This window comes from Fundulus heteroclitus, unplaced genomic scaffold (genome assembly GCF_011125445.2).
Source record: "Fundulus heteroclitus isolate FHET01 unplaced genomic scaffold, MU-UCD_Fhet_4.1 scaffold_255, whole genome shotgun sequence".
NCBI lineage: Eukaryota > Metazoa > Chordata > Actinopteri > Cyprinodontiformes > Fundulidae > Fundulus > Fundulus heteroclitus.
The window spans coordinates 193,163-218,475 of NW_023396666.1; the positions used below are offsets into that span (position 1 = coordinate 193,163).

The 25,313-nt window shown below is 41.4% G+C and overlaps 1 protein-coding gene across 2 annotated transcripts in view; it reads left to right on the forward strand.

Moving 5' to 3' along the window:
• LOC118559263 (netrin-G2-like) overlaps positions 1–15,344 on the forward strand; it is a 28,686-nt gene extending 13,342 nt beyond the window's left edge. Inside the window, exons 3-4 of one of the 2 annotated variants that reach the window (XM_036129947.1) lie at positions 4,947–5,590; positions 15,020–15,343. In XM_036129947.1, the coding sequence (XP_035985840.1) occupies positions 4,947–5,590; positions 15,020–15,047 (672 nt within the window). In that variant the 3' untranslated portion in view covers positions 15,048–15,343. Of the gene's footprint in view, positions 1–4,946; positions 5,591–15,019 lie in introns of both variants that reach the window. The other variant, XM_036129948.1, reaches the window with a different exon arrangement.
• Positions 15,345–25,313: the final 9,969 nt, after the last annotated feature.

Consider the following 25,313-nt stretch of genomic DNA (forward strand, 5'->3'; position numbering starts at 1 on the left):
TCATCACTGGGGCATCGTGGCAGCTGTTGTGGTGGAAGCAAGAGCCCAGCGAGGATAATTGCTGGAGGGGCTTAGCGACATGGGCCACCTGCTGCAGCATTAGGCCTGGATCACACAGAGGCAGTGTGTGTTTGCCGGGGGTTTGCGCGTATCCTGACGCAGACATGCCGGGAGCAGGGACAAAGCAGTGGCAGGCGGCGGAGTGGGATAAGGAGGCCAAGGTGCACAAAGGGCTTAAACATAACCTCGCGTAAGGCTCTTGTGGGGGATGAAAATCTTCCAGCCTCTATTATTGTACAGTACATATCACCTCTACTGTAGCTAATCCCGAAGGGCTCTGTGAGGTCAGGGCAACCTGATGAGCAGCAACGTGCAGCTGTTTGACACGACCCTTATAAAAGCTCCAACAAAGTGTAAAAGAAAAAAAAATATATATATATATATCGCGTAGATTCACATTTCTCTCGCCACGCACTTGTCTGCGAAGCTGTCGGCGTTAACCTGGAAGGAGTTTTGCTCTTTATCTGGGACAGGATGGCACCACGGTCACATTCAGTAGGATTTGTGGGTCAAGGGGTCATCTTCAGAACAACGGCGCTCCGATCTTTGCTCCCATGTATGTAAACATGTGTCTGGAGCAGGGCCGGGAGGTTGCGCAGAAGCAGCTGGACCTCCAGCGGGGCAGCTCACTCTCATCCCCCCCCCCCCTCATCTGCAACAGTCCTCCTCGTGTCTGATTCTAATTACCTCGTCTGTTTGCAGTTGTTTAGGTGCAAGGTGTATTATCATCCTAAGTGTGTTTGTGCTGACAGTGATCCCTATCTGATTTGCTGCGATAGGAGTAATTGGGTTATCAGGCGGTAAACAATGCCGCTATGTGGGTTCAGCGCGAAGCGAGATGTATCATCCGCAGTTTGCGGCGTATAGATACTGTCGCTTCACAGCCGTGTCTCCACATGCATTATGATCGCCGCTTTCCTCAGCACCACCTCAGCGTTTGCGTTTGTTTGGAGTTTTCCCACTCTTCCTTGTCACCATAAATCCGATGATTGATAATCTCAGCCTCACAGGATTCCGGCTTTTTTTTTCTTTTTTTTCTTTTTTTCCTTTTGGTATTACTCTGCAACAGTGGCTTTGAGTGACTGCTCGCTTTCCCGCCGAACGGCCCAGCCGATGCCACGCCGCGCTGGCTCTGGATGTGGAAAAAAGCGCACGTCTGCAAAGAAACTGTGACACATGATCTGCGCTCGCACAGTACATCAATATAACGCAGTATTGCTTTCACGTTAGGGCTTACATCATAAAGAAGAAACTGCTGTTTCATGTGATACTCCACCCGGATATCTTTTTTTTTTTTTTTGTCTTTTTGAAAATTGACCGCTCAGCCTTTGCAGAACGGAAAGGAGGCGATAAAAAGTTGAAATTCACAATAGTTGCAAAAAGACAAAGTTTTCACTTTGCTGGCCACTTCCACGGCATTTCTCCATCTGTATGCTCAGCATGTTGCAATACTCATATTTCCATGCAAGACCTGCACCGCAAACAGATCTCCGGGAGGCTCATTAGAGTGTGCTTTGGTTTGAGCATGTTAAAGCGCCCTACTGATTTCTGTCGCCATTCTCCGTCTCTGATGTGTAAGGAAAGTATTTATGCCCACCTTTGAATGCCCGCAGTTTTTCTTTTTTCTTTTTAAGTTTAGTGGTTAAATAAACAAATTATGGGTGAACTCACTTTTAAAAATGAAGGCAATCAAATAGGTGTTTCAATGAATTAAAACTTGTTTTGTTGTAACTTTGTATTAATGGTCTATCAATTTGTGATGTTCTATGTTAGGTTTGCATGTTTTGTGGACTGTCTCACACATATTAGATAATTTGGATAAATTAAGAAGCTTTTGTTGTTGTTTTTCTCTTTTGTGTAAATGTTCAGTATGACTACAACTATTGGAAGACAACACTTTACATGTGTGCTCTAACAGGAGGAAATAATTATTTATATGCCAAATATATGTATAAAAGCAGTACCTAAACATCCCCAATGCTTTTGATGCAATGGCTTTTGGGAATTATTAACTGCCTCTTTTCTAACTTACCGTACTAGTTAGCTGTGCTGCAGTGGTATGTTAGCTTACAATGTGAACAGGAACAATAGGCGTCCTGCACTTACAGAAATGATTAAGGAAAGCATCGGTTGAAATGGGGTGAACTGATTTTTATTTATTTTTTTAATATTTGATATTGTGGATTCATGCACTTTACCACCAGCTTTCCCCCCTGATCCCATTTTCTTTGAGTATTAAATTATTCAGTAAGTAAGCAAGAATGAAACATATTAGTCGCTTTATCATGTTATTGATATATAATGGAACAAAATTGGATTCCACTTGTCTGGCAGAATCAGTATCTAGTTCAGATGTGGGAGAAGCACTTAAGAAGGGAGCAGCGCCCCGTCACAACTCTTGACTACAAAGCAGCAGGAAGGCTTGATGTTCTTAATGATCGTTGTGACTCCTTACTCAGCAGTGTCTGAAAAAACAGCCTGCGTCCAATCCCACTTGCAGCAATGGGTGACGGTGATCCCTAAGCCAAACCTTACATCGTCGGGCTTTAGGTCAGAAACGCTCCGCAGTGCCGACATATTCCGGTTCTGCGGCAGAGCCACTGCTTCATTGCCTGTAAAGGCTTTTAGCTGCCAACACCACTAGCATCCTGGTCTAAGACAAAAAGGAGAAGTCGCACATACAGTCACATTCTAGAAATTAGAATATGCATTTCTATGAGACGCGTTTGTCAGATCAAAAGTACCTTTTGAATCCAACAACCTTTAAGCTGGTTTTAAACTGACTGTACATTTCAGTAAGCCAACATTTGGCTTACTGAAAATAAAGATTTTCATGAATATTCTAATTTATTGGCTGTGTATGGTACTCAGCTTCTGTCTCAAGGTACACCACATTCTCTGGTCCTCAGTCAGTCGGCTGGCTACCTCCACCGATCATCCCCGGTGGGTGGGGGTATTGAGGGAGGCAAAAAAAATGCAGTTTTACTTGGAATTTGCATGCAGCCATTTGGAAACTCTGGAGGTCACCCAGTGAGGTCACCAAAGAGTCGCAAGTTCAAAAAAACCAACTAGGAGTGTGTCTCCTATGAATCTTTTTTAACAGTAAATCCCAAACAAAATAGTTCACGCGCAGCAGAACTGCGGCCTAACTCCTATTGTGTCTTCACTTGACCCCAAAGCCAATATTTTATTTAGTACTTGCCTAAGAGGTCTGTCACTTTTTCCAGCCTATCACTTTTGTATTGCATGTTTCTGTTTTCAATTCCGGTGCTTAAATTGGTGTATTTTGGCATTATTTGTTGATTTAATTATTTATTTGGACATTTTGTTTGCAGCCTAATTACTCCAACCTTTTAAAAACAGCTTTTCAAGATGGGCCTGTGACATTTCAAGACACCACAATCAGATGTAATCACACTTTCTAGACAAAAAAGAAGATGGGGGGGGGGGGGAGTATAGAAATGAGTAGCAAGGCGAGGAAAAAGGAGCTCTCTAGGCAAACTGCTGCTTTTTAATCCTAATGGAGAAGGTCCATTTATCTCTCATGGAATGAAAGAGGAGGATGAATTACTTCAGCTGAAAAAACAGGATCAATGTCAAGAAAAAAAATGATTCTGAATCCAAACAAGGCAAGCATTTGAAGCAAGTATATGGGGATTTGTTTTTGTTTACCTTTGCGTTTAACTGATCAGTGGATTTAGTCAAAAACAAACCATGATGATGAAAAGTGTACTATTGACTGTAAACTTGGACACAGGATATAAATGCGTACAGTTATGTATAATTACATGAAGCTGTAAGCTAAACTATGAGAGTTAAAGCTTGGAGATATTAGAAAATAATAAGCCTTATCAAAGTAATTAGAGCTTCCTGGGGGCACACAATGAGCCGTCTGTATGTGATACAATCCAAACAGCACCAGAGCTGAACTTAGCAAATTAAGCACCAAGAGAGATAAGCGCAGATCTCTGGGAATTCTTTGTGCAAATATTTTGACTTCTGTTTTGAACGGGTTGTCAGAAAACTGGCAGATAACAGTCAGCTATGTGAACTCTGGAGCTAATCTGAGCTGTGAGTCTTCCAGCTACCCGTCTGTAACCCGGGTTTGGAACATGTCACACTTCACAAATGAAATAAAGTTGTTTTTGTATATAATCCATTTTGTGATTATATATGTAACCGTAATGCATTTATATTACCACTTTGCAATATTATTGTAGCATTGTGACAGTCCTGATGTATTTTGGGACATTTAAATATGAGTAAGTGGGGGAAGAAATTATTTTCCAGGTCAAACAAGAAGAACTATAATCAGAGGAAAGACTTTTTTCAGCAGGTGAAAAGAGTCGTATTGGGCTTTGTGAATAATCCTGTTGACTTTTGCTTGTGTAGCAGGGCAGCAGTTTCAAAGTCTTGGCATCAGTGGATGTGGAGGATCAATTCTTTAGAGTTAAAGTGCGGCAGTACTCTGCTGTCCATGCAAAGATGGTGATGATGCACGATCCCCCCGACCTTCACATTCCCCGTTTTGTTGTTTAGCAAGTTTACTTTTCTGAACCTCTTATTTTTGTTTTGTTTTGCTGGAAAAAAATGTGATTCTTTCATAACTGAGTTTTTGACATTGTTGGAACAAATTCACATATTTACTCAGACAACGTTGCCTCGGAGGAGAGAATTGTACCTAATAGTGCCAAAGCATTTTGTGAATACGTTTACGGTTCTTATTTTCAATGCTTTTAAATGTAGGTGACCAGGTGAGGCAATCTTGAGTCTGCAATCACTGCTTCCTAATAATATCGTCATAAACTTCCGCTCTTGTCAATAATGTTTTGGTTGTTACAGTTTTATTTATTTACTGACCTGGTTTGCCTTCACTGCTTTTGTAGGAGAACCCATACCTGTGCAGTGACGAGTGTGACGCCTCCAACCCAGACTTGGCCCACCCTCCTCAGCTGATGCAGGACCGCGAACGCAACGGCCTCATCACCTACTGGCAGACTGTAACCTGGGGTCGACACCCGGAGCCCCTGCTGGCAAACATCAGCATGTCCTGGAATAAGAGTCTGGAGCTCACCGATGACATCCAGATCACCTTTGAATATGGCCGTCCCACAATCATGGTTCTGGATAAGTCCATGGACCACGGGCGCTCCTGGCAGCCCTACCAGTTCTATGCCGACGACTGCCAAGACGCCTTTAACATGCAGCCCAAACAAGTGCGCGACCTCTCGCCCGCCAACCTCACACGGGTCATTTGCACTGAGCAGTACTCGGGCTGGGTTGGCTCCAAGAACGACAAGAACGTGAAGTTTGAGGTGAGGGAGCGTTTTGCTGTGTTTGCAGGCCCCCGGCTGCAAAACATGGACAGCCTTTACACCCGCATGGAAAGTATGAAGGGACTGAGGGACTTCTTTACCTTCACCAACCTGAGGTTGAGGCTGCTGCGGCCTGCGCTCGGAGGCACCTATGTCCAGAGAGACAACCTGCTAAAGTACTTCTACGCAATCTCCAACATCGAGGTCCCGGCCAGGTGAGAAGTAACTGTTTACTCCCTTGTGGGGCCTTGCTCCTCTGCTTACACAGGTTTTCACGGTTTATTGGGCAAAGACTTATTATGTGTGAAAACAAAACAGCAAAAATGTGTTAGGTATGTCAAAATAAATATTAAGACGGGAAAAAGACGAGGATGTTGATGGTCATTTTGTCCCTCCGCAGGTTATTCATATTTGGGAATGAAATATCTAAATGTGTAAAAAGGATTCTGTCTTTCTTTGAGATATTATTTAGAAATACAAAGGTAGGCCTTCAGGTGACCTTGAACGGGGTTAACTGGGGATAGAAACTGTATGGATGAAAAGTTATGCCTTGTCATACTAAAAGCTATAAACTATGTCTTTCCAGGAAGTCTAAAAAAGAAAAATTCTTGAAAAGAAAAGCAAAAAAAAAAAAAAAAAACCTAAAAGCGAGTTTAGCCTCACGTATCATTAAACTTTAAACCTTTAAAACATACTACTTACTGTTTAGTAAGCTGCTGATGCATTAATGGAACTGACATCCTGCCACATAGATCGTTATATGATAGAAAAATTAGAAATACTAAGAGTCTTACTTCACAGTTTTGCTCTCAAGTACTTAATGGACAATTTAAATGAAAATACGGTCGGCTTACATTCCAACTCTGAAAACAACAAAGCATATAAAGCAGTAATTTTGCAGTCGTACATGGCAGACGGCAGAAATCGCCTGCCGATAAACACACCCTCTGGTTTTGACATGCAAACACGGCGACCCTGATCAGAGGGCTCTCTGAGTGACCCCGCTCCCAGCATGAATCCTGGTGTACCTGTCACACTGCACAATGATTAATGACAGAAATAAAGGGACTCGGTGGTCGAACGTAAACCCTGATCCACGTTCTGCCAGGGGATCCTGAAACCCTTACATGGCAACTTTAGTGACAGTGAACGATGGTGCGGCGATCATGCACCTGCTTAGCATCAACAAGCCATCTCTTCTTCCTTTCAGAGTTATTATTCCAATCGATACGGCGGGGCTGACATTTGAATGGTATTTAACATCCGTGTTGGGATGGGTGTGCACTTGCATACATTTGTGTATGCAAGTGCATTTGTGCGCGCGCAGCGTTCGGGTTGCTGAGCAAGAAAGGGGGAAAGGGAAAATGAGCGTCTGAGCGGGGCGTTGACCGATGTGGGTGTCTGTAAATGCATGTCGGCGCATGAGGAAAAGGTGTGGGGAGTGTTTGATGAAGTCCTGAGTGGATGCTGACACAGCACACACACACACACACACACACACACACACACACACACACACACACACACACACACACACACACACACACCAGCAGCACTCTGGCGGAGGGCCTGCAGGTATTGATCACAGCCACTTTTCAGGCTCAGCACAGGATCAGAGAGAGAGGGGCTATCAGCCCTATATTCGGGGTGGGGGGGGGGGGGGGGGGGCAAACAGTCCATCACCAAGCCTGAACCTAAACCAAACCCAGTAAATCTAATAACCAGCCATCAAATTTGGCAACTACATTTTCTTTTCATTCTTGATTATATCCTGTAAACTGAAACAAATTTCAACTCTGTGCCGGAAATTCCCCGAAGCTGCAATTTATTGATTAGTTCAACCTTTATTCAGACTTCTATAGAGAAAGAAATAGCTGGAAGCTATTTTCAGTATCAGTGATGTGTTTATGAGTTAAGCCAGAAACCACAGATGTTTCAGACGCTACTTACGAGGGAACTTTGTTTTCTACGACATGTCCAGTGAGAGATTATCATCAAAAAAACAAGGAAGATGAATTCTGCTGAAACTGCAGAAAAGTTGCTCTGTTTTATCCTTTTTAGTTCTCAATCTTTGCCGTGGACTGCGATGAAAATATTCATATATTGTAGTTCTTAACAGGTTCACCTGAAGTCACCATCAGCATCTCTATTTATATAATATATTTCAGATATATATATATATATTTCAGAAAGTTGCTCAAATTTTGCTTCTGAACCGGAAAGCTGTGTTGGTGGCAGCTGGTGATAGTGTCAGCATGCGCCGAATCTGATGACAGAGGACCCAGATTTAGCCCCTGCATAGGATGACTGAGGCCAGTCCGTCTTCCGCCCCGGCCACCCGTACCTCCCGTAACATTATCACCAATCAATAAGTTATTCTGGGCCAGCCGGGAGGCATATTAGGTGATAGTGGTGGAGGGGTCCTCAACAGTACAGTACAATCAGGAGTGTCTGATGCTTACGGCTGGGAAATTGATTCTGGGGAGCGAGACGATTAGTCAATGCTCTCTGGACAAAAGGCTAAGCTATTTCATCTCGTCTCATCTGGCCCCAGTAACATATTGGGATTTCCAATGCTTAAAATTTGAATAATGAATATTCCACTTGGCTGGTGCGCCACCGGGGACAGCACGGTGAAATGGGTTTTATATGATCAGGGCCCGGTGGCAGTGTACCGCAGGTCGCCGCAGTAATGAGATATGCCGGCATTATCGATGGAGAGAGGGTTGTACTCACTTCCTGGCTGTATCGTCTGTCCCCGGGCTTCTGTCTGAGGCTCCTGGACTGAACCAGTTAAAAGTAATTATTATTAGTTGACTGCTCTTAATGATCTGAATTGAGGCTGCACAGAGACAGCAAAACAAGCTCTTTTCCCATCAATCAGTGCAAATGTTCCCTCTGCGGGACGAGTCCCTTGTACGTCTGCTGTCAGAGTGACTGGCCAAGGTCTAACAAGCCTCAGGTGCTCGGGGATAAATACTGCTGTTTTATCAATATATACAGAACCCAATAAACCATCGGCTGCAAACGTAGGCAAGTTTAGGTTGATGAAATGGAGATTTGTCGACAAGATGAAAACGTTTAGCAGAATGCCCTCCGAGAGGGCGGCCAAAGGTGGAGCAGGCGTTGTGAGGCGGACAGAGACGGAGGAAAGGTCAAACACAGACCGATTCAGATTGGACCGAGTCAACAGAATACGATGCAGCATCACTCAGTTCTCTCAAGGTTAAACGGGATGTGTTGAAGCGCTGGCTCCGGTATAAACTCTCGGCAAAGGTGTTTTAGATTTTAAAAGCCCAGGGATTTATGTTCATTTTGCTGGCTGGATTCAAACTGCAGATGAGGGTATTTCCATATCACCGGTGGACCATATGAAAACTATCCCTGACCATCAAAAGATAGAGTAGCAAAGTCTCAGCTCTATCATCATTTACATCAGTGAAATGATATTCGCCGGGAAGGCTCTCTCATAAGTACGGCTCTCATATTCTCCCTTATCCATTCGACCTCCATCTCCCCATGCCTGCACCCCTCTGTCCCATCTGTTCGGACTGTGGCGCGGACTATAGAAGCCCGCTAGTCTGCGTTATGGATCGGACATAGGGTCATGGATCGGGGCTTTTTTTAATGAAATAAACAGCAAATCATATGGTGGGTCTTTATAATGGAATAAAGCAAAGGCTCCAAGCTCAGGAAGAGCCAACTAAGTGGATTAAGGCCAAGAGAGAGGAAAGGAGATGGAGCAGGATGAGGAGCTAGACGAAGTCTGCATTGGTTTTTTTTTTTTTTTTTTTTTTTCTTCTCCAGGCTTGTAATCGCTGCAGCATCAGGTTCTCTTCTCCTTGACTCCTAAATTTGATTTGATATGAGAAGATGACATTTAAGAGAAGCCAAGTAGTCTGAATGTCTCTTATTGTGTTATGGCAGTAAGCTGAATCAGGTGTAAAGAGCAACAGTCAGCAAATGTGCCACATTACACCACTGATCATTCTTCCATTACGGCAGACAATGCCAGTGTGGCCTAAGTCAGGCAAAGTTCACGAAAACTATTCGCAGGATGTGAAAGACGATCATTTGTTTATTTTTTTGCAGAGCCTTTAACGGTTCAGCTTGTGCATTAAGACAATTTTTTTGCCCCGTATATAGACTTTTGGCATGCACGGTGCTAAAAATAGCACACAACGAAATGGCCAAACAACATATGCTTAGAATAAAAGCTTAGATGAAGCAACATGAAAGTCGAGTGTCTCTGGACGGAGATTTGCGCCCTCTGTAATCTCAGAATTAGAGAGTAGTCTCAGGTCACATCTCATTGATGAGTGGCCATTGATGAACTCATACAAGACAACTACCTGCCTAGTTTTAATTGAAGCTTGTCAATTCGAGTCAAATTGTTGTTTGTTGAATATTGTTTTTGTTTTTTTTTGTTTTGTTTTTTACTAAATTTTGTGTTGAGAAATATTTACTTGAAGCAAATATTTCACTCCCAAATCTTTACCATTTTAAATTGATCCCAACATCGTGATTTGTACTGTAGTAACTAATAGTACAAAACATTGTAGTGACTGGGCTGTGTAGGCGTAATCCCTAATTACACTCAGTGGGTCCATTCTTACCTGAAAGCAAAAACTAATTATTTTTCCAGTGGTGTAAATTTGTTAAGAACTGGCCTGGCAGGGAGCAAGGTATTCAAATATCATTAGTTTTCTGAGACTTTCTCCTCCTTTTCTTCACATGGTCATGTTGTTTTATGTCTGCTCGACTCGTTTAGCCGCCATGTGTCTGTGTTTCTCTCGGTGCTATTCTGGCCCCCCCGCTGATCGAGCTAATGTGCTGAGAGGTTTAAGCTCTCCATCTCCTCACAAACTGGCACAGGAAACTTTCCATTGCTGTACACGTTGAAAGCATCAGCAAGACTGTTTTTAACGTCTCCTTTCATCTTCCTCTCGGTGCTCATCTTTGTTTGAGGTTGATATTCAGACGGAAGCAGAAATTCTTTTTAATTCTTCTTTGAGTGGTAGTATTTTTCCTCCGTTTAACGGACCAAACTTACATATGAAAACAACTACTTTAAATGGTATTTTGAAATATGCTTAGAAAACCTGTTCCTTTTTTTTTTCACTCGTAGTCTCATGTATAATTTTATATAATGCTAATTATTAGGGATGCACCGATTTGAAAACTTAGACCAATATCGATAGCCGATATTAATAGTGCTGTCATGTCAGATAACCGATATCTACCGATGTACATACACATTTAAGTTTCTGTGATGATTCAATTTTACACAGTTTTGTACCAAAAACTGAAAACTATTCTAACTTAATCTTTAAAATGTGGGAATGTGTCTTCTTTCAAAACTGTGAAAAACGGCCACATTGCTCACATTGCATCTCTGTTTCATAAAAAAAAAAAAAAAAAAAAAAAAAAAAAAAAAAAAAAAAAAACCCACAATCCTGGCTGTGATGCAATGTCACATGATCCAAAATCAAAAATAAATAAAATGCATGCCCAACCCCCTGAAACACAGGTACAAAGGGCAACTAGATGGAAATAAACATCGGTTCTTAATATCGACCCAGTTTTACTTATCGGACCGATATCAATATGGCAAAAAAAAATGACTAACATCGGCTGATATCGATGTTAAAACCGATATATTGTGCCTCCCTACTAATTATTCAGTAGCGGGATGTTAGTGCCCGTCTACGCCTTATTATGGGCCAGAGGCAGGGTACAGCATGCTGAGATCCCTAATCAATTTCTGGCCAAGACAGAGACACATGAGAAGGCAGCCCTGCTTTGCTAGGTACATACCCTCAAAACCTTACACAATAACACTTTTACATGAAGGTAAAGCTAGAACTTGAACTCATACCCCGCATCCCAGTCAATGACCGCTGGAGAGATGGGCACCAGCCCCGTAGGTGGTGGTAACACCCGTGAAGTTTAGCTTGGTGCTAAGAAGATGCACAGGATGTATTCAGGGATAATCCTACAATATCATCTTAATGCAAAAGCATTAATGGGAAATTTTGGCACTGGCACCTGATATAATGTTAGTGACAACAGCGCAACCACAGAACAGATGAGGAGGTAAGTAAGTTGATATCTGGCAGGACTGTTTAAGTTCACGTGTAAGTATTTTCATTCATTCGTATTGTTTAAGCTAAAAAACCTTTGTTTACTGGTGAAGTGTGGACATTTCATCCTTAAAGGGACAAATTAACTATGCTGTTCTATTCTGTTTACACAAAAACGTAATACATGAACACGTTTTAAACTCTGACGCCACATAGTGGGGGACCAACTTTGACTTCCCTTGTTGTTTGTGTATTTATTAGTTTAGATTAGATTAGATTAGATTCAACTTTATTGTCATTACACAGGTACAGGTACAAGGCAACGAAATGCAGTTTAGGTCTAACCAGAAGTGCAATAGCAGCAAGTGCAGGATAAACAATGGTTCCCTATGTAAATGACATGGGTTTTTACTGAATAAATAATAATAATAATAATAATAATAATAATAATAATAATAATAATAATAATAATAATAATATAATAATAATAATAATTAATACACATGCCACTAAATTGATTAATAGATTTAGCTCAATGTTAATGTGGGAAAAGGTTTTGTCATGAAGTCACGGAAATGTTGGTCAGTTAAAATGCAGCCCTGTGTGATCATTTAACTCTGAGCTCTCAGCTAAAGAAAAATAAAAATCCTCTTTTATCTTAGAGAGGTACACCTCTATCATTTTAAAATGTGAGGGGAGAAACAAGAATGCAGTGCTGCACCATCCCGCCTTTTCTTGTCTGTCTTTATAACTGGCTTTCTGGACTGAGAGGACTTCCAAGTCTCTCGGTGTCCTTTCAGATGTCACTGCCAACAAAAAGGCTATCTTGAGTGACCAACTCCAGGGGATTCAAATAGGCTGTGCTAGAAAGTGTCTGTGCCCCACGAAGGAACTAAAACCCTGAATCCATCTTTAAGAAAAACTAAGTAGCCCTAGAAAGTCCACTACTTTCCTACAGAGGCTTATTTTATGCCAGCCCGGAACGATGAATAAAGCCTCCGTTCTGTTCAAAAAGATCCTGTAGAAACAGCAGCTTCTCTGGAGACGCATGCATGAGTGGATCTGCCAGGTTCACCTTCTGCTTATCACAACTCACATGTTCACATGCTGCTCGCTGTAAAAATGAAAGGGAAACCAAACTTATTATGCAAACCTTTGTGTTCCAGTACAACTGGTTGTTATTAAAAAATAATTTACCTCCCCCGTCAGGTTGTGTCATTTCCAGTACTTATGGAATATGGACGTGGTTTTAGAAATATCCTTTCCACAACATGGTGCAATCTTTTACTGACCTTTAAAATAACAACTGGGTGAGCCAGATTAAATGCTTCTAATTCTGTTTTGCACACTACTAATGCAGCACATTGTATTCTTTAAAGGCAGTGTAATTACTAGATGCAAATCCAATTTATTCTTGAATTGTTTGTGTTCCAGGTAAGATTCTCAGAAAATAAGTTCCACGTTCCAGGTGGCAAAGATATATATATATATATATATATATATATATATATATATATATATACTTTCTTAAAACCTTCTTTAATGGCTTTTAGTGTAATCGTACTCTTGGAATCTAACCTTTATTTTGACCACTTTTATTCAAAGCAGGAGAAGCAATATTTTTATTTATTTTTTTACAGAAAATTGTTAACACTTTGTAACTTTGGCAAAAATACAGCACTTAGTCTTCTCTGTGTGTTCCAACCTTGTGAAAGAAAGGTTGGAACACACAGAGAAAATTAATTTTGACTATTCCAAACCATTCCGGCGCCACTGTCGCAGGCATTGCAATAGTCGGGTTGCCGGTTTAATTTCCCCTCCAGCCGTCTCAGTTGTTGTGTCCTTGTGCAAGACACTTCACCCGAATTGCCTGCTGGCGGAGGTCAGAGGGCCTGGTGGTGCCAATGTACGGCAGCCTCTGTCAGTCTGCCCCAGGGCAGCCGTGGCTACTAACATAGCTCAGCACCGTCAGGGTGTGAATGGGTGAATGACTGAATGTAGTGTAAAGCGCTTAAAGGTCGTCATACTAGTTAAAGTGCTATACAAGTACAAGGTATTTACCATTTACCATTATTCCTTGCTGCACAATCTCTTTCTAGTTCTGTAGTTCAAAGTCCTGAATTAAGTCTGAGGAGTGTGATGCCAATGGCACCTTGCTTTTGTGTGGGGTACACCCTTTCTGCGTTGACTTGGCCATATGTTTGGATCAGTAATGTGTTGAAAGACCCACTGCACCCATGTTTTAGTTTACTGATATAAATCCCCAGATTGTCATTTAACATTCATGATGTCATGTGTCCTAACAAGGTGGGCTTGAGGTGGTTTTCAGCATAGTTCAGCCTTTAATTCCAACCTGACCCAACTAAAATTGTTTGTTGTAAAATTAAAAAAAGATTATTTTTTATTAAAAGTCCCAGTGTCACTTTGCTATCTTTATTCACTTTTGTGTGATAGTTGGAGAGAAATGGCCTTTTCCTGCACATATCATCCAAAAGCCTGTGTTTAATTGTTGTTTTCTAGATTTTGGTTACCCTACTCTCCTTTACCTTTAATTATTGGCAAGTTTAGACAAGTGGCTATTTTCTTCAATCACTTTCATTCTTGTGAAGATCAACAGCCATCTGCTCCATTTAAATGGCATGTTCTCTTTTCTTTCCCTTTTTGAAGAGAGGCTGAGCCACATCATACACTTATTCCAGGGAAACAAGAAGTTGCTGGTTGCTGATTAAAATCTGAGAGAAACTAAACTAAAAAAAAAGTATTTAAAAAAAAAAAACTTTATTCAGATCTATTTTATAGTCATTGTTAGAAACTGTCAGCATGTCCGTCACCAGTGGATTTAATACAAACAATTATTAATAGAGTACATTTTTTTCCACTGAAATATGTCATCAAATTAGAGGTTGGACGATTTTTCTAAAATATTCAAGATTCAAGGTTATACCACAAAAAAGTAAAATAAAATAAAAAAAAATGATAGAGCTTTAACATATCTTTACCACAGGTGTTGTATCTTGATTGATGGATGTCAAGCAGAGTCATGGAAAATCAGAGGAATTACTCAGATCAACCCTTTAAAAGTAAAAGCTTAAAAAATTATGACCATTTAATAAAAATACAGATACATTGTTGCAGAAGCATGCTCATTTAAACTTGGAAATCACCGTTATATAACCCTTGTGCAGCAACACTGTATCCTGAGGGAAGGACTAATTAGACCCTTAATGGCTTTCTGCTGCTAATCCTACTTGTACAAAGGTTTATCGTTTCAGTGGAAGCATGAAGGAGGATGACAGGGCAGAAAGTGGAGAGTCTCTGTGTTTCTGGGCTTGCCCCTCCACTGCATAAGAGAACAAGGAGGAACAGATGCTTACCCTCTGCCCCCACACTCACACCCTGCTCTTTAGGCCCTTCAGGGTGTGTGTGTGTGTGTGTGTGTGTGTGTGTGTGTGTGTGTGTGTGTGTGTGTGTCTCAGTGAGCTTGTTAGAGCGACTTTGACTTTGGAGACTGTCACTCTATTTTTGAATTACCCCAAAGTTTTCTTTCCCTGTCCTTTGCAGGCGGAAGGTGAGCGGATGGGAGGTGTAAGCCTGGATACAGGAGCAGAAAAGAGATGCAGGCGTATGATGGATTAATTCCTAGTTTCAGGGGACTAGCCAGGATGTGTGATTTTGTGATGAATGATGTGCGGTGTGAGGCTCTGTAAATATTATTCACCAGTTTACACGGCGACCATTTATCCATCCACGCAGCTGAGAGCTTCCTTGTATCGCGTCGGAGGAGAACTTCGCAGTCAGTTATTGCCAGCTTTTTCTCTCGCATATTTAAATGCAGCGCCCTGTAAAAGTATTCACACCCCAGGAACTTTTCACATCTTGTCACATAAATAGCCTCAAATCAATATTTTTTTGGTATTTTTTTTGTGAAAGACCAACAAAAAGCAGCGTGGCAATCTGACATCCTTCAATACAATCAAATTGCCTTTAGAAAACACTTAATTAGTCATTAGCATATGCCTATGTGTAATTTAAACAGATATAAAAACAGTTATAAATACAGCTGTTATGCGAAGGCCTCAGAAGACTCATCAACATTAAATCCAAGAAACATATGGAGAACTATGTAATACATTATCTGATAATTGAAAGAGTACGGCCTAACCTAACTGTAACTAAGGCATGACCAAGAAAGCATTAATCAGAGATGCAGCTAAGAAGTAACCTGACTAGCCAGATTGATATCGCTCCGCCTAGCTTCACTCACATACATCTGGGACATCTCTCATAGAGAGGGATTTCTCCAACCAATTTTATTGTCCAGCCAATCAGGAGTTTCATAGATGTGACGTAGTGGAGAAGCGACCGTGACGTGAGACAGACAGCAATGGCGGCTCATCCAGGAAGCAAGCGTTAACATTGATGCTGCTATTTCTTCCGTGTTGTCCAATCTACCTGATATTGTTTCATTAAAAGAACATCAGAGAACGGATCTGAAGGCTTTTGCTGGTGGAAACCATGTTTTCGCCCTTCTCCCGACCGGATTTGACAAGTTTTGTTTTCCAGGGCGCGTCCGTGGCGGAGCGGTTAGCACAAACCATATTAGGAGGCCTTTAGTCCTCGACACGGTCGGCCCGGGATCGACTCCGACCTGCGGCGCTTTGCCGCCTGTCTTCCCCCCTCTTCCTGTCAGCTCACTGTCAATAAAACGCGTGCCACTAGAGCCGCAAACACATTTAAAAAAAAAAAAAAGTTTAGTTTTTTCCTGCGTCGCTCTCATCAGCGTCATGGGTTAGCTTCGGTGTGAGTGGTTGAAATAGCACGTCGATAAAGATGACCGACAAGTGGCTTATCCAATCATATGCAAGGATTTTTGATAAGGCCCAGCCTTCAATTAAGGCAATTCCTATGGAGAGGTCCCAGATGGATGTGAGTGGAACTAGGCGGAGCAATATACATCTGACTAGGGTCAGGTTAGCTAAGAAGACCATGCGAAATATGGACGTCTGGAGGAGCTGCAAAGATCAGCAGCTCAGGTAGGAGAATCTGGTCTCCATGGAAAAGTGGCAAAAGAAAGCCATTGCTAACAGAACCCTGTAGAAATTCGGCTTAAAGTCTGCCAGAGGCCATGTATGAGCCACAGCATACATGTGGAAGAAGCCCCCTTAAAAACAAAGGCCTTCAACGCAAACCGCTGCATGGCAGAAAACTAACACTGCACCTCACCCTGACCGAACCGTTCCTCAGATAAAACATGGTGGTCCGTAGCACCATGTCCTGAGGGTTCCTTTTAGAGCAGCAACAGGGAGGCCGATCACGGTTGAAGCAAAAATGGCCCGAGTTAAAAGAAAGGCTGTTAGTCGCTATAAAAGGTTCTAGATTGGATCAGAGGTTTACTTTGGTACATTGGAATAGTTTAGATCAAAGCCTACACAATAACGGCCCAGTCAAAGTCCAGACCTGAATCTGCTGATCTCAGCTGTGAAGGACTGGAGTTCGGCATCCCTGCAATAGAGACATACCACAAAAGCCTATAGCAGCTCTAACTATAACAGGTTAGTTGCAAAAGGAGTTACAGTTTAGTTACAAATTTACTCGAACGAACAGAAGAGAATATAAAAACCAGCACATTTTTTTCAATACTTTTGTTTATAGTAAAAAAAATAACTTTGAGAACAATGTAATCAGTTAACTTGATTTCCTTTCTCTCCACACGTCTGCTGCTTTATTTCTGCCTCCTGTAATTCTAATGAAGACGTAGGGGCTTTTAATGGTGAAAGGCTCATAAATATTTTTTGAGTATTTTTCATGCTGGCTTCTGCACAGGACACCTTTACTTTTGGCCCCTCCCAGCTCGCGCAGACTCCTCCCTCCCGAGCGCTCTCTCCCTTAGAGGCAGCCGAGCCTTTGAAACAGATCACTTTTTAAATCATTCATGAGCACTCCGCGGAAAAGAAAGCCATGCAGAAAGCTGCGGAAACACAATGAGGAATGTGTCATCATTCCTTTCATTTGCAATGATTTATGACACGACGGTTGTAACTGATTTGATAATCACAGTTTATTTCCTCTCAGAAAGGAAGGTTACAGTCAGCAATTTTTCCTGTTTTCCTTTCATTTCTTTTATCTCACAGATGAATTTTTTTTTTTGCTTCCCCACCCCCCCTTCTGTAGATTCCCCTTCTCGTCCCCCAACCTTCCCTCCCGCGTCATACCCATAAACAACCCTTTAAAAACGCAAACACAGAAAAAGAATAAAGCACTACTTGCACTGCTTTACCTTACATCTGGTGAGAGGGGAATCTCTTGATACCAAAAGCGTGCTCTAAAGCTGAAAAGCGCGCTGGGAATTGTAAGTTGGGAGAAGATGAGGTTCAGGCAGGGTGTCCTTGAAGAGATAGCTTGTTCTCAGTCAGCCACATTAATTAGCATAGCATTATTACAGGCATGGTGTGATCAAAAAACACACTGCCGTCTTTGCTGCTGGACTGTCGTTAGAGCCGTGTTGATGGGTGCGGATAAACAACTCATCCACTGAAGCCTGAATGTGTGAGAGAAAAGAAAAGGCTTGTGTGTTTTAATGAGAAACGTTCTGTCTCTCACTGTCAGCAGTCAGGGTTTGATGTCAGAGACTTTGACTTTTTACCAAAATCTGGTCCCATCATGAACCTTAAAATCTTCAGGGGATGTCATTTACCCCCTGACTTTAGGAAACTCCTAAAGTCTCTAATGGCTTATTAATGAACAGTTAAGTAGTATGCATCCCACCACGTTGCACGCTTCCGGGTTTCAGTGAATGTTACCCAAAAAAGATGAGCCTCAACATTTCAGCTCCATATTGTTAACATTATAGAAATACATGTATCTATAATATCAGTAAATTGAGTTTTTTTGCTGTTTTCCACATCACTGTTTCTGATCAGGCAAAGTGCCGGTTCTTGCGTCACACCAACCCACCTGTCAGAACCACTCGGCAACATATTATACATACATACATACAATGTATACATACATTATACATACATAAAGAGGCATGTTTGCTAATTTTGGGTGGTTCTATTACATTTAGGCATGTTAGGTTTGTAAGCTTTTCAAAGACAGAAGTGCATTATTGATACAATTGCAAATTATAGAAGCATGAATTAAGGTAAGAATTTGGCATGAAGCTGGGACAGCTGAGATTGGAGTGCCAATGGAGCGTTATACACATAAAATTTAAAACATAGTTTTTTTTTGTGGGTTTTCCAGAGAATAATTACCAACTATTAATCAGTGGTTTCATTTGACTTCTAACAAGCAGTAAGTAATTATCATAATAGCATTGGCCTTCATTTAAAGAGCACGGAAAAAGAGTAGGAAATTTTCCTTCAGTAACTAACCGCATTGTAATGAAGAAAAACCACAGGTCAATTCATTTACGACGGTTACGTTGCACACTTTCCTCAGAAGACTATCATTATGTGCTCAATTTAAATATAGATCTAAACTTTGAATCATTTTACAGCAGCAAAAAGAAAACAAAACTGATGTACAGTGCCTTGCCTTGGCATTTTTATGTCTTATTGTCTCACAACATGGAATTACAATGAATTGTTTGAGAGTTTGCAACATTTCATTTACTGAAAATAGCTACAACTTTGAAGATGCATTATTATTATTTTTACTGTGAATCAACAATTAAAAGAAAATAAAAGAAAACTTTAATATATTAACTGTTTAGCTCCTCCTAAAGTCAGCATGTTGTAGAACCGCCTACTGAAGGAATTACAGCTGCCAGTCATTTTCTCTATGAGCTCGCTAAATGTTGCCACTGGGATTTTTACCCATTCCTCAAGGCAAAACTGCACAAGCTCCTTCATTTTGGATAGTTTTTCGCTTTTGATCCTCATGTTTAACTACAGATTCTCAATTAGGTTGAGGTCTGGACCTTAACTAGGCCATTCCAACACATTTAAACATTTCCCCCTGCAACCACCCGAGTGTTGCTTTAGCACTGTGCCTCAGGTCATTGTCCTTCTGAAAGTAAGCTCTGGTCTCATCTGACCAGAGCAACTTCCTCTATACATTCAGGGAGTTACCCACATGCCTTTTGGCAAACTCAAAACATACCCCCCATGACCCCGCACCCCCTCCATAGAGCCCAGCTCATTGACATGTACAGCTCATTGAGGTTCTATAGACAGATCCTCCAGTCTGTGGAGCTCTGCAACTCCTCCTGTGTTACCTTTGGTCTCTGTGCTGCCAGAACTGTTCAGGGGCTTCATAGCAATGGGGGTGAAAAAATATACACATGCAAATTTCTTTTTAGATCAAAAACATGCTAAATTACAGGTTAGATTGTAATAAAATCGGTGAAAAGCAAAGGGAGTGAATATTTTTGCAAGGGACTGTAAATGTTCTAAGAAAAAAAGTTTATCTTATCCTTCTGAGTGTGGCTAAAGACAACCCTCGTCTTTTTCCTTTTATCCCATAACTTAGACCCCCATGTTTTAGTCCTTGTGCTAATTGTCTTGCTAAGTGCACAAGTGGGTTTTGATGCTCTCCTTTATGTCTTCCCCTCCTCTGTGCCTCCCTCCTCCTTTCTTCGCCTCTCCCCTGGCCCGCAGCTCAGGTAGCTTTTCACCCGCTATGACTAATGATGTTCTCTCAGTCTCAAGGTTTTGGTAGGATAATTATATTAACCCTTGTCCTCTGGATGATCCCAAGTCGGATCCTCCTCCCCAGGCATCCTCCATTCCACCGTCTCTCGGGAATTTTAATAATCAACAATAGGTGTAAAAGAGCCATGAACACCATTGTGTGTTTTCTGTCAGCATGTATTTCTGTGTACGCTTTGTAGCCTTCCACATGATTGCACATAAAAGGTTTGACTGTTCAGATAAGGCACATTACAAAAATCAGAGAAAGTGAAGTGATTTTGCATTCAAGGCCAACAGGTTCCAGTGTGCTTGTGTCTTCAAATATTAATAACTCGTAAAAAAAATAAAAATAAAAAAATACTCCATGACATATTAAAGGTTCAAACGTTCATTTGTTAATTTTTTATGCTGACATCAGAAAAAGATACACAGAAATCCTGCATGGATTCTGGTTCTTATCCAAAGTTGTCGTTTTTGTTTTTTTTAAATTCTATTTTCATAAACAAGAAGCTGATATAGATATCCCGCAAAGAGTTATATCTCCCTTCAGGGGTTTAGAGACTCTGCGGGGGAACAGAGAACAGGAAGGATCACCCAACAAACCCCATCCCGTCCCGGAGTTTCTGCCTCTTCATCACTTTTTTATTCCTCCCATTGCTTCCCATCTCCTATTGCTACTTTCTCCTTGTTCACGTCTTAAAGACGAGAACACATAACCGCGCCTCTCCCTCCATCTCACACCCAATTTCCTCTCACCCCAGGTGTTACTCTTTGTGATAGTGTTCATTAAAACAAATTCAGCAGCAGTAAGGAGTCTGCAGGGAGGTTACACTCTAATATCAAGCACAGTTTTATGTTGATTTCAGGACATTCAGGGCTGGACGGATCAAGTCTGGGACCCTCTTCAGTGGACGGGGCATTGAAATGCATTGAGATGTCTGCCTCAGTAAGACGGTGTCTGCATTCTGTGTCATTATTCCCCTTGCATCACTATTACAATTTATGCAGGGTCTATAATTATCAACCCCGCCCGGCGGCAGGGTGAGGCTTCACAGTGGTCATTTACTTCCGAAGGTGCCTCCATTAATGGGTGATACATTTCAGCAAAAAAAAATATTCTAAGTACAGCTTTTCATTAGTATCATGGGGTGGAGTTGCTGATATGGTGCTTTCACGCTGCAGCCCATGTCTCCCTGTAGCCTAAACATAGACAAAGGCAGGCGGGGGGAAAAGCTGTTCCTTTCATTGGATGTTTTCAGTCTTAAAATATCCTCACTGTGTATTGTATATATACAAGGAAATGAATTTTGGTTAGGGCTACACTCACACAACGTGGCACTTTGGTACTAGTAAATATAATTACAAATTAGTAACTATCAATATAAAACTATCAATATAAAACAATCAAATATAAAATTTACAATATCTCTCTCTCTCTCTCTCTCTCTCGCTCTCTCTCTCTCTCGCTCTCTCTAGATATATATAGATATATATATATATATATATATATATATATATATATATATATATATATATATATATATATATATATATATATATATATATATATATATATATATATACAAACAAATATACAATATAAAACAATCAAAGTCCATAAATAGAGATTAATATTATTTTATTGTCCCACAGTGGGGGAATTCAGGTGTGTAAGGAGCAAGAAAGGCAAAAAGTTTACAACTAAACAAAAAGTACTGTACAGTCATTAAAAATGGCATACTCAGAATAAATGAAATGTGCAACTGTACAAAATATGTATGTATTATTGTGCATAAAAAACAGCCACAGGTTATCTATTAAAAAAATAATAGTAAATGAAAAAAATGCAATTGACAGCAGGGATCAAAACAACTTATTTAGCTGGTTTGGAGCAGTGAGGATTAGCTGCTCGGAGGAAGGATCTACAATAACGCTACATAGTGCGCCTAGGAACCAGTAAATAACTAAATAACATCCAACACACACAACTTGTTCCCGATGAGAATTTTTTTCATCCAGAACGCTGCTTATATTGTAGATCAAGTCCAAGTCCACACAAAGATGAAATAAACATGGTAAAGTTTCACAAACAATTAAGAAAAAATGTGCATCCACACAAGAGGAAAAGCTAAAGACGCTGTAGTAGGTATGCCGAGCCCGTTGGTGGCACTGTGACACAGCCACAGAAACGTGCAAAAAAAAAAAAAAAAAAAAAAAAAAAAAAAAAAAAAAAACAGGCATGCACAGACAATTCATGAAGTAGACACAGCAACATGACGGGGGATCAGACGCAAACATTTACGCAGGCGTGATCTTTAAGTGGGCTGGCAGGGGACGTGTCGGGTAGAGCGGGCTGACTAGAAAGGAAGTACCTAAGGGTGCTGCTATCAGCCATAAGAAAGCCAACATTTGTCTCAGCATTAAACACAACACCAGACCGCGCCACTGTGTTATTTGTGTGAGTGAAGCCAATGCAGGGTACGGCGAGAGGCAAAGCTCGATGTCATTGTTTCAGAAAAGACTCTGCTTGCATGTACACATGGAAACAGAAAACCGGCGTTTTGAAATTTCTCCACTCTGGGACCCAGTTTCAAAAATTATAATTTAGTCTCTTAAAATGCCTTATCTTTGTGGACGCACAGCCAAGATTACAAAATGCATGTTTACTCTCTGTTTTGACTTGTCGATAGTTTGACTGATATTCATGTATCAATCAGGTTACTGTCGTGTAGTATAGACAAAATAGAAAAATGTGTTCTCATGCTTCATAAACTTGCACTTTATTTGAATCTAATGACAATGTGCAAGCGGCTCGTTTGTCTGTCCTACACTAGAGCTTTCTGTGAATACCACAGCAGCCCACAAAACATGTCGCATGACACGGACATATATCAGAGAGCTTTAGAGGCCAATTCAGCCTCTCTTTCATTGTGAACATCACTGTAAACAGTGAAAAACATGAACTATTTTGGGGAAACCCCAGATTTGTTAGTCACAACAAATAATGTGCTTGTGTGAAAATAGAACTAACTCACAACTGGCCAAGTGAAATAAATTTCTAAATTTTATATACTGCTTACTGAAATGATCACTCCTATATGTTATTCGGCAAATTGCTTACCTTTGTATATTTTATAATTATTTTGGTATTTTGTCTGTCTTGTCCACTATGGCGTGTGCTGCTGCCTTTCTTGGCTAGGTCACCCTTCTAGTTAAAAAAAGGTTTAACAATTTTTTTTAAATGTGGCTGTGCAACACCAGATTTTTAGAGGACTACTTTTTGTCAGGGAATGCTTGTAACTCTGAGTCAGATTTGGACGTGCCTAGTATCAAGTAATCTTATGGAAGAGGGCATTTTGTTTTAGAGGGTAGAGAAAAGAACCGCTAGGTCGCGGGATCAGTCCTCGTCTCAGGCGGAGGAGTTTAATTGTCTTAGTGTCTTGCTCGTCAGCGATAGAAGAGTGGAACAAGAGATGGATAGATGGATTTGGGGTTCTTCTCCAGTAATACAGGCACTGCTCTAGTCTGTTGTGGTGAAGAAAGAGCTGGCGCTAAAAAACAAAACACAACAACAAAAAACTATTGCTCTTGATTTACAAAACCTGTCTATGCTCCGATCCTCAAATACGGTCATGAGGTATGGATCATGACCAAGAGAACGAGATCCTGTATACAAGCTCAAAGTAGAGCCACTGCTTCTCTGCATTGGAAGAGCCAGTTCAGGTGGCTTGAGCATCTTATCAACAGGCCCCCTGGGTTTTCCAGGCACACCCCACTGGGAAAAGACACAGGGACGCCTGGGAACATCTTGGGATCCCCAAGAATGAGGATATCAATGGGGAGAGGGATATCTGGGTTTCCCTTCTGGACCTGTTGTCTCCGCGACCCAATCTTGGATAAACGGAAGACATTGGATGGCTGAATGAAAAGAAACAAATGCATCCATTATTTTTTTAGTTGCAGAACAAGACAAAGAAATGTCAAGGCCTCACATTCAGTGAGAAGTAACTGATCAAATCAGAGTTCATCTCTTTGATACATCATTCTACTCTCTTGCCCTGAATGCAAACTAAAGCAGAGCTTTAATGTGAACAGCGCAACCCCCTAAAAGATTGCTTATATTCGGTCTTAAATGAAAGCCCTGTCCTCACACACACGAGGAGTCATCAAAAAATAAAATCCCTCTCTCTGAAAGCAACTATTACTTCCCCCTGTAGGTTTAAAAGGCCAGCAAAAACAGTACAACAGCTGGCATGTAACCCACACCTGAAACTGCTCCAATATATAGCTCTCTCGCTCTCAGCAGGCTCTGCTGCAATCATGAGAGTAGTCCCTCTGAGGTCTGGATGGGAGAACAGGACGTGCCCTGGCTCCATTATTTACCTGTTTGGTCCTGTGCATACCACTGCATACTTCAGAGAGCGGGTACCTCAAAGCAAGGTCCGGTTTGCCTGCTGCTCTTTACGTGACCCAACACAACCGATCACAAAGCTGGTCTCGGGTCGGAGCGCCAGCGTGGCACGCAATAGCCATTGTTTTTTATGCTGTGTAAATAATTTACATGTAAGCTTAGTCCCACAAAGTCTCTCTCTGTCCCTCCATCTATCCCACATTAAAGTGGCACGGTCACAGACTGAGGCACTTTTCTCACCGAGAGCATGCTGTGCTAAAATAAAGAATTATCCCAAAACACACCGGGGAGTTCACACATTCACCGTCCAGCATCCGTACTGCACACACAGGCTACAAGAGACACACAAGGTGTGGATTGCAAAGACAGTCAAGGTCATTCCTCCACTCTGAATAATTAAGAACTCTTTTTTGCTTGACGCACCTCTCAACGTTTTATCCACGGCCAAAAACATCCAGTAACCCCTTGACATTAAATGTATTTAACAAGTCAAAGCACTGGGTTTGTGTGTGTGTGTGTGTGTGTGTGTGTGTGTGGGGGGGGGGGGGGGGCATGTGTGCGTGTGTTGTATTTAAAGGAATAGGAGACACACAATTCGCTGTGTCTGTTTTTTTCACTTTTCTAGACAGTCCTAGGGAACATATAAGAGGCAAGGAGGCTTAGTGGCTGCAGGGCCCCAAGCCGACACAGAGCTGTAAGAGTAATGCAAAACTAAAAAGAATAATTTAAAACTGTTGTTAAGCATAATCCATCCATCCATTTTCTGACCCGCTTAATCCCCTCATGGGGTTGCTGGTGCCTATCTCCA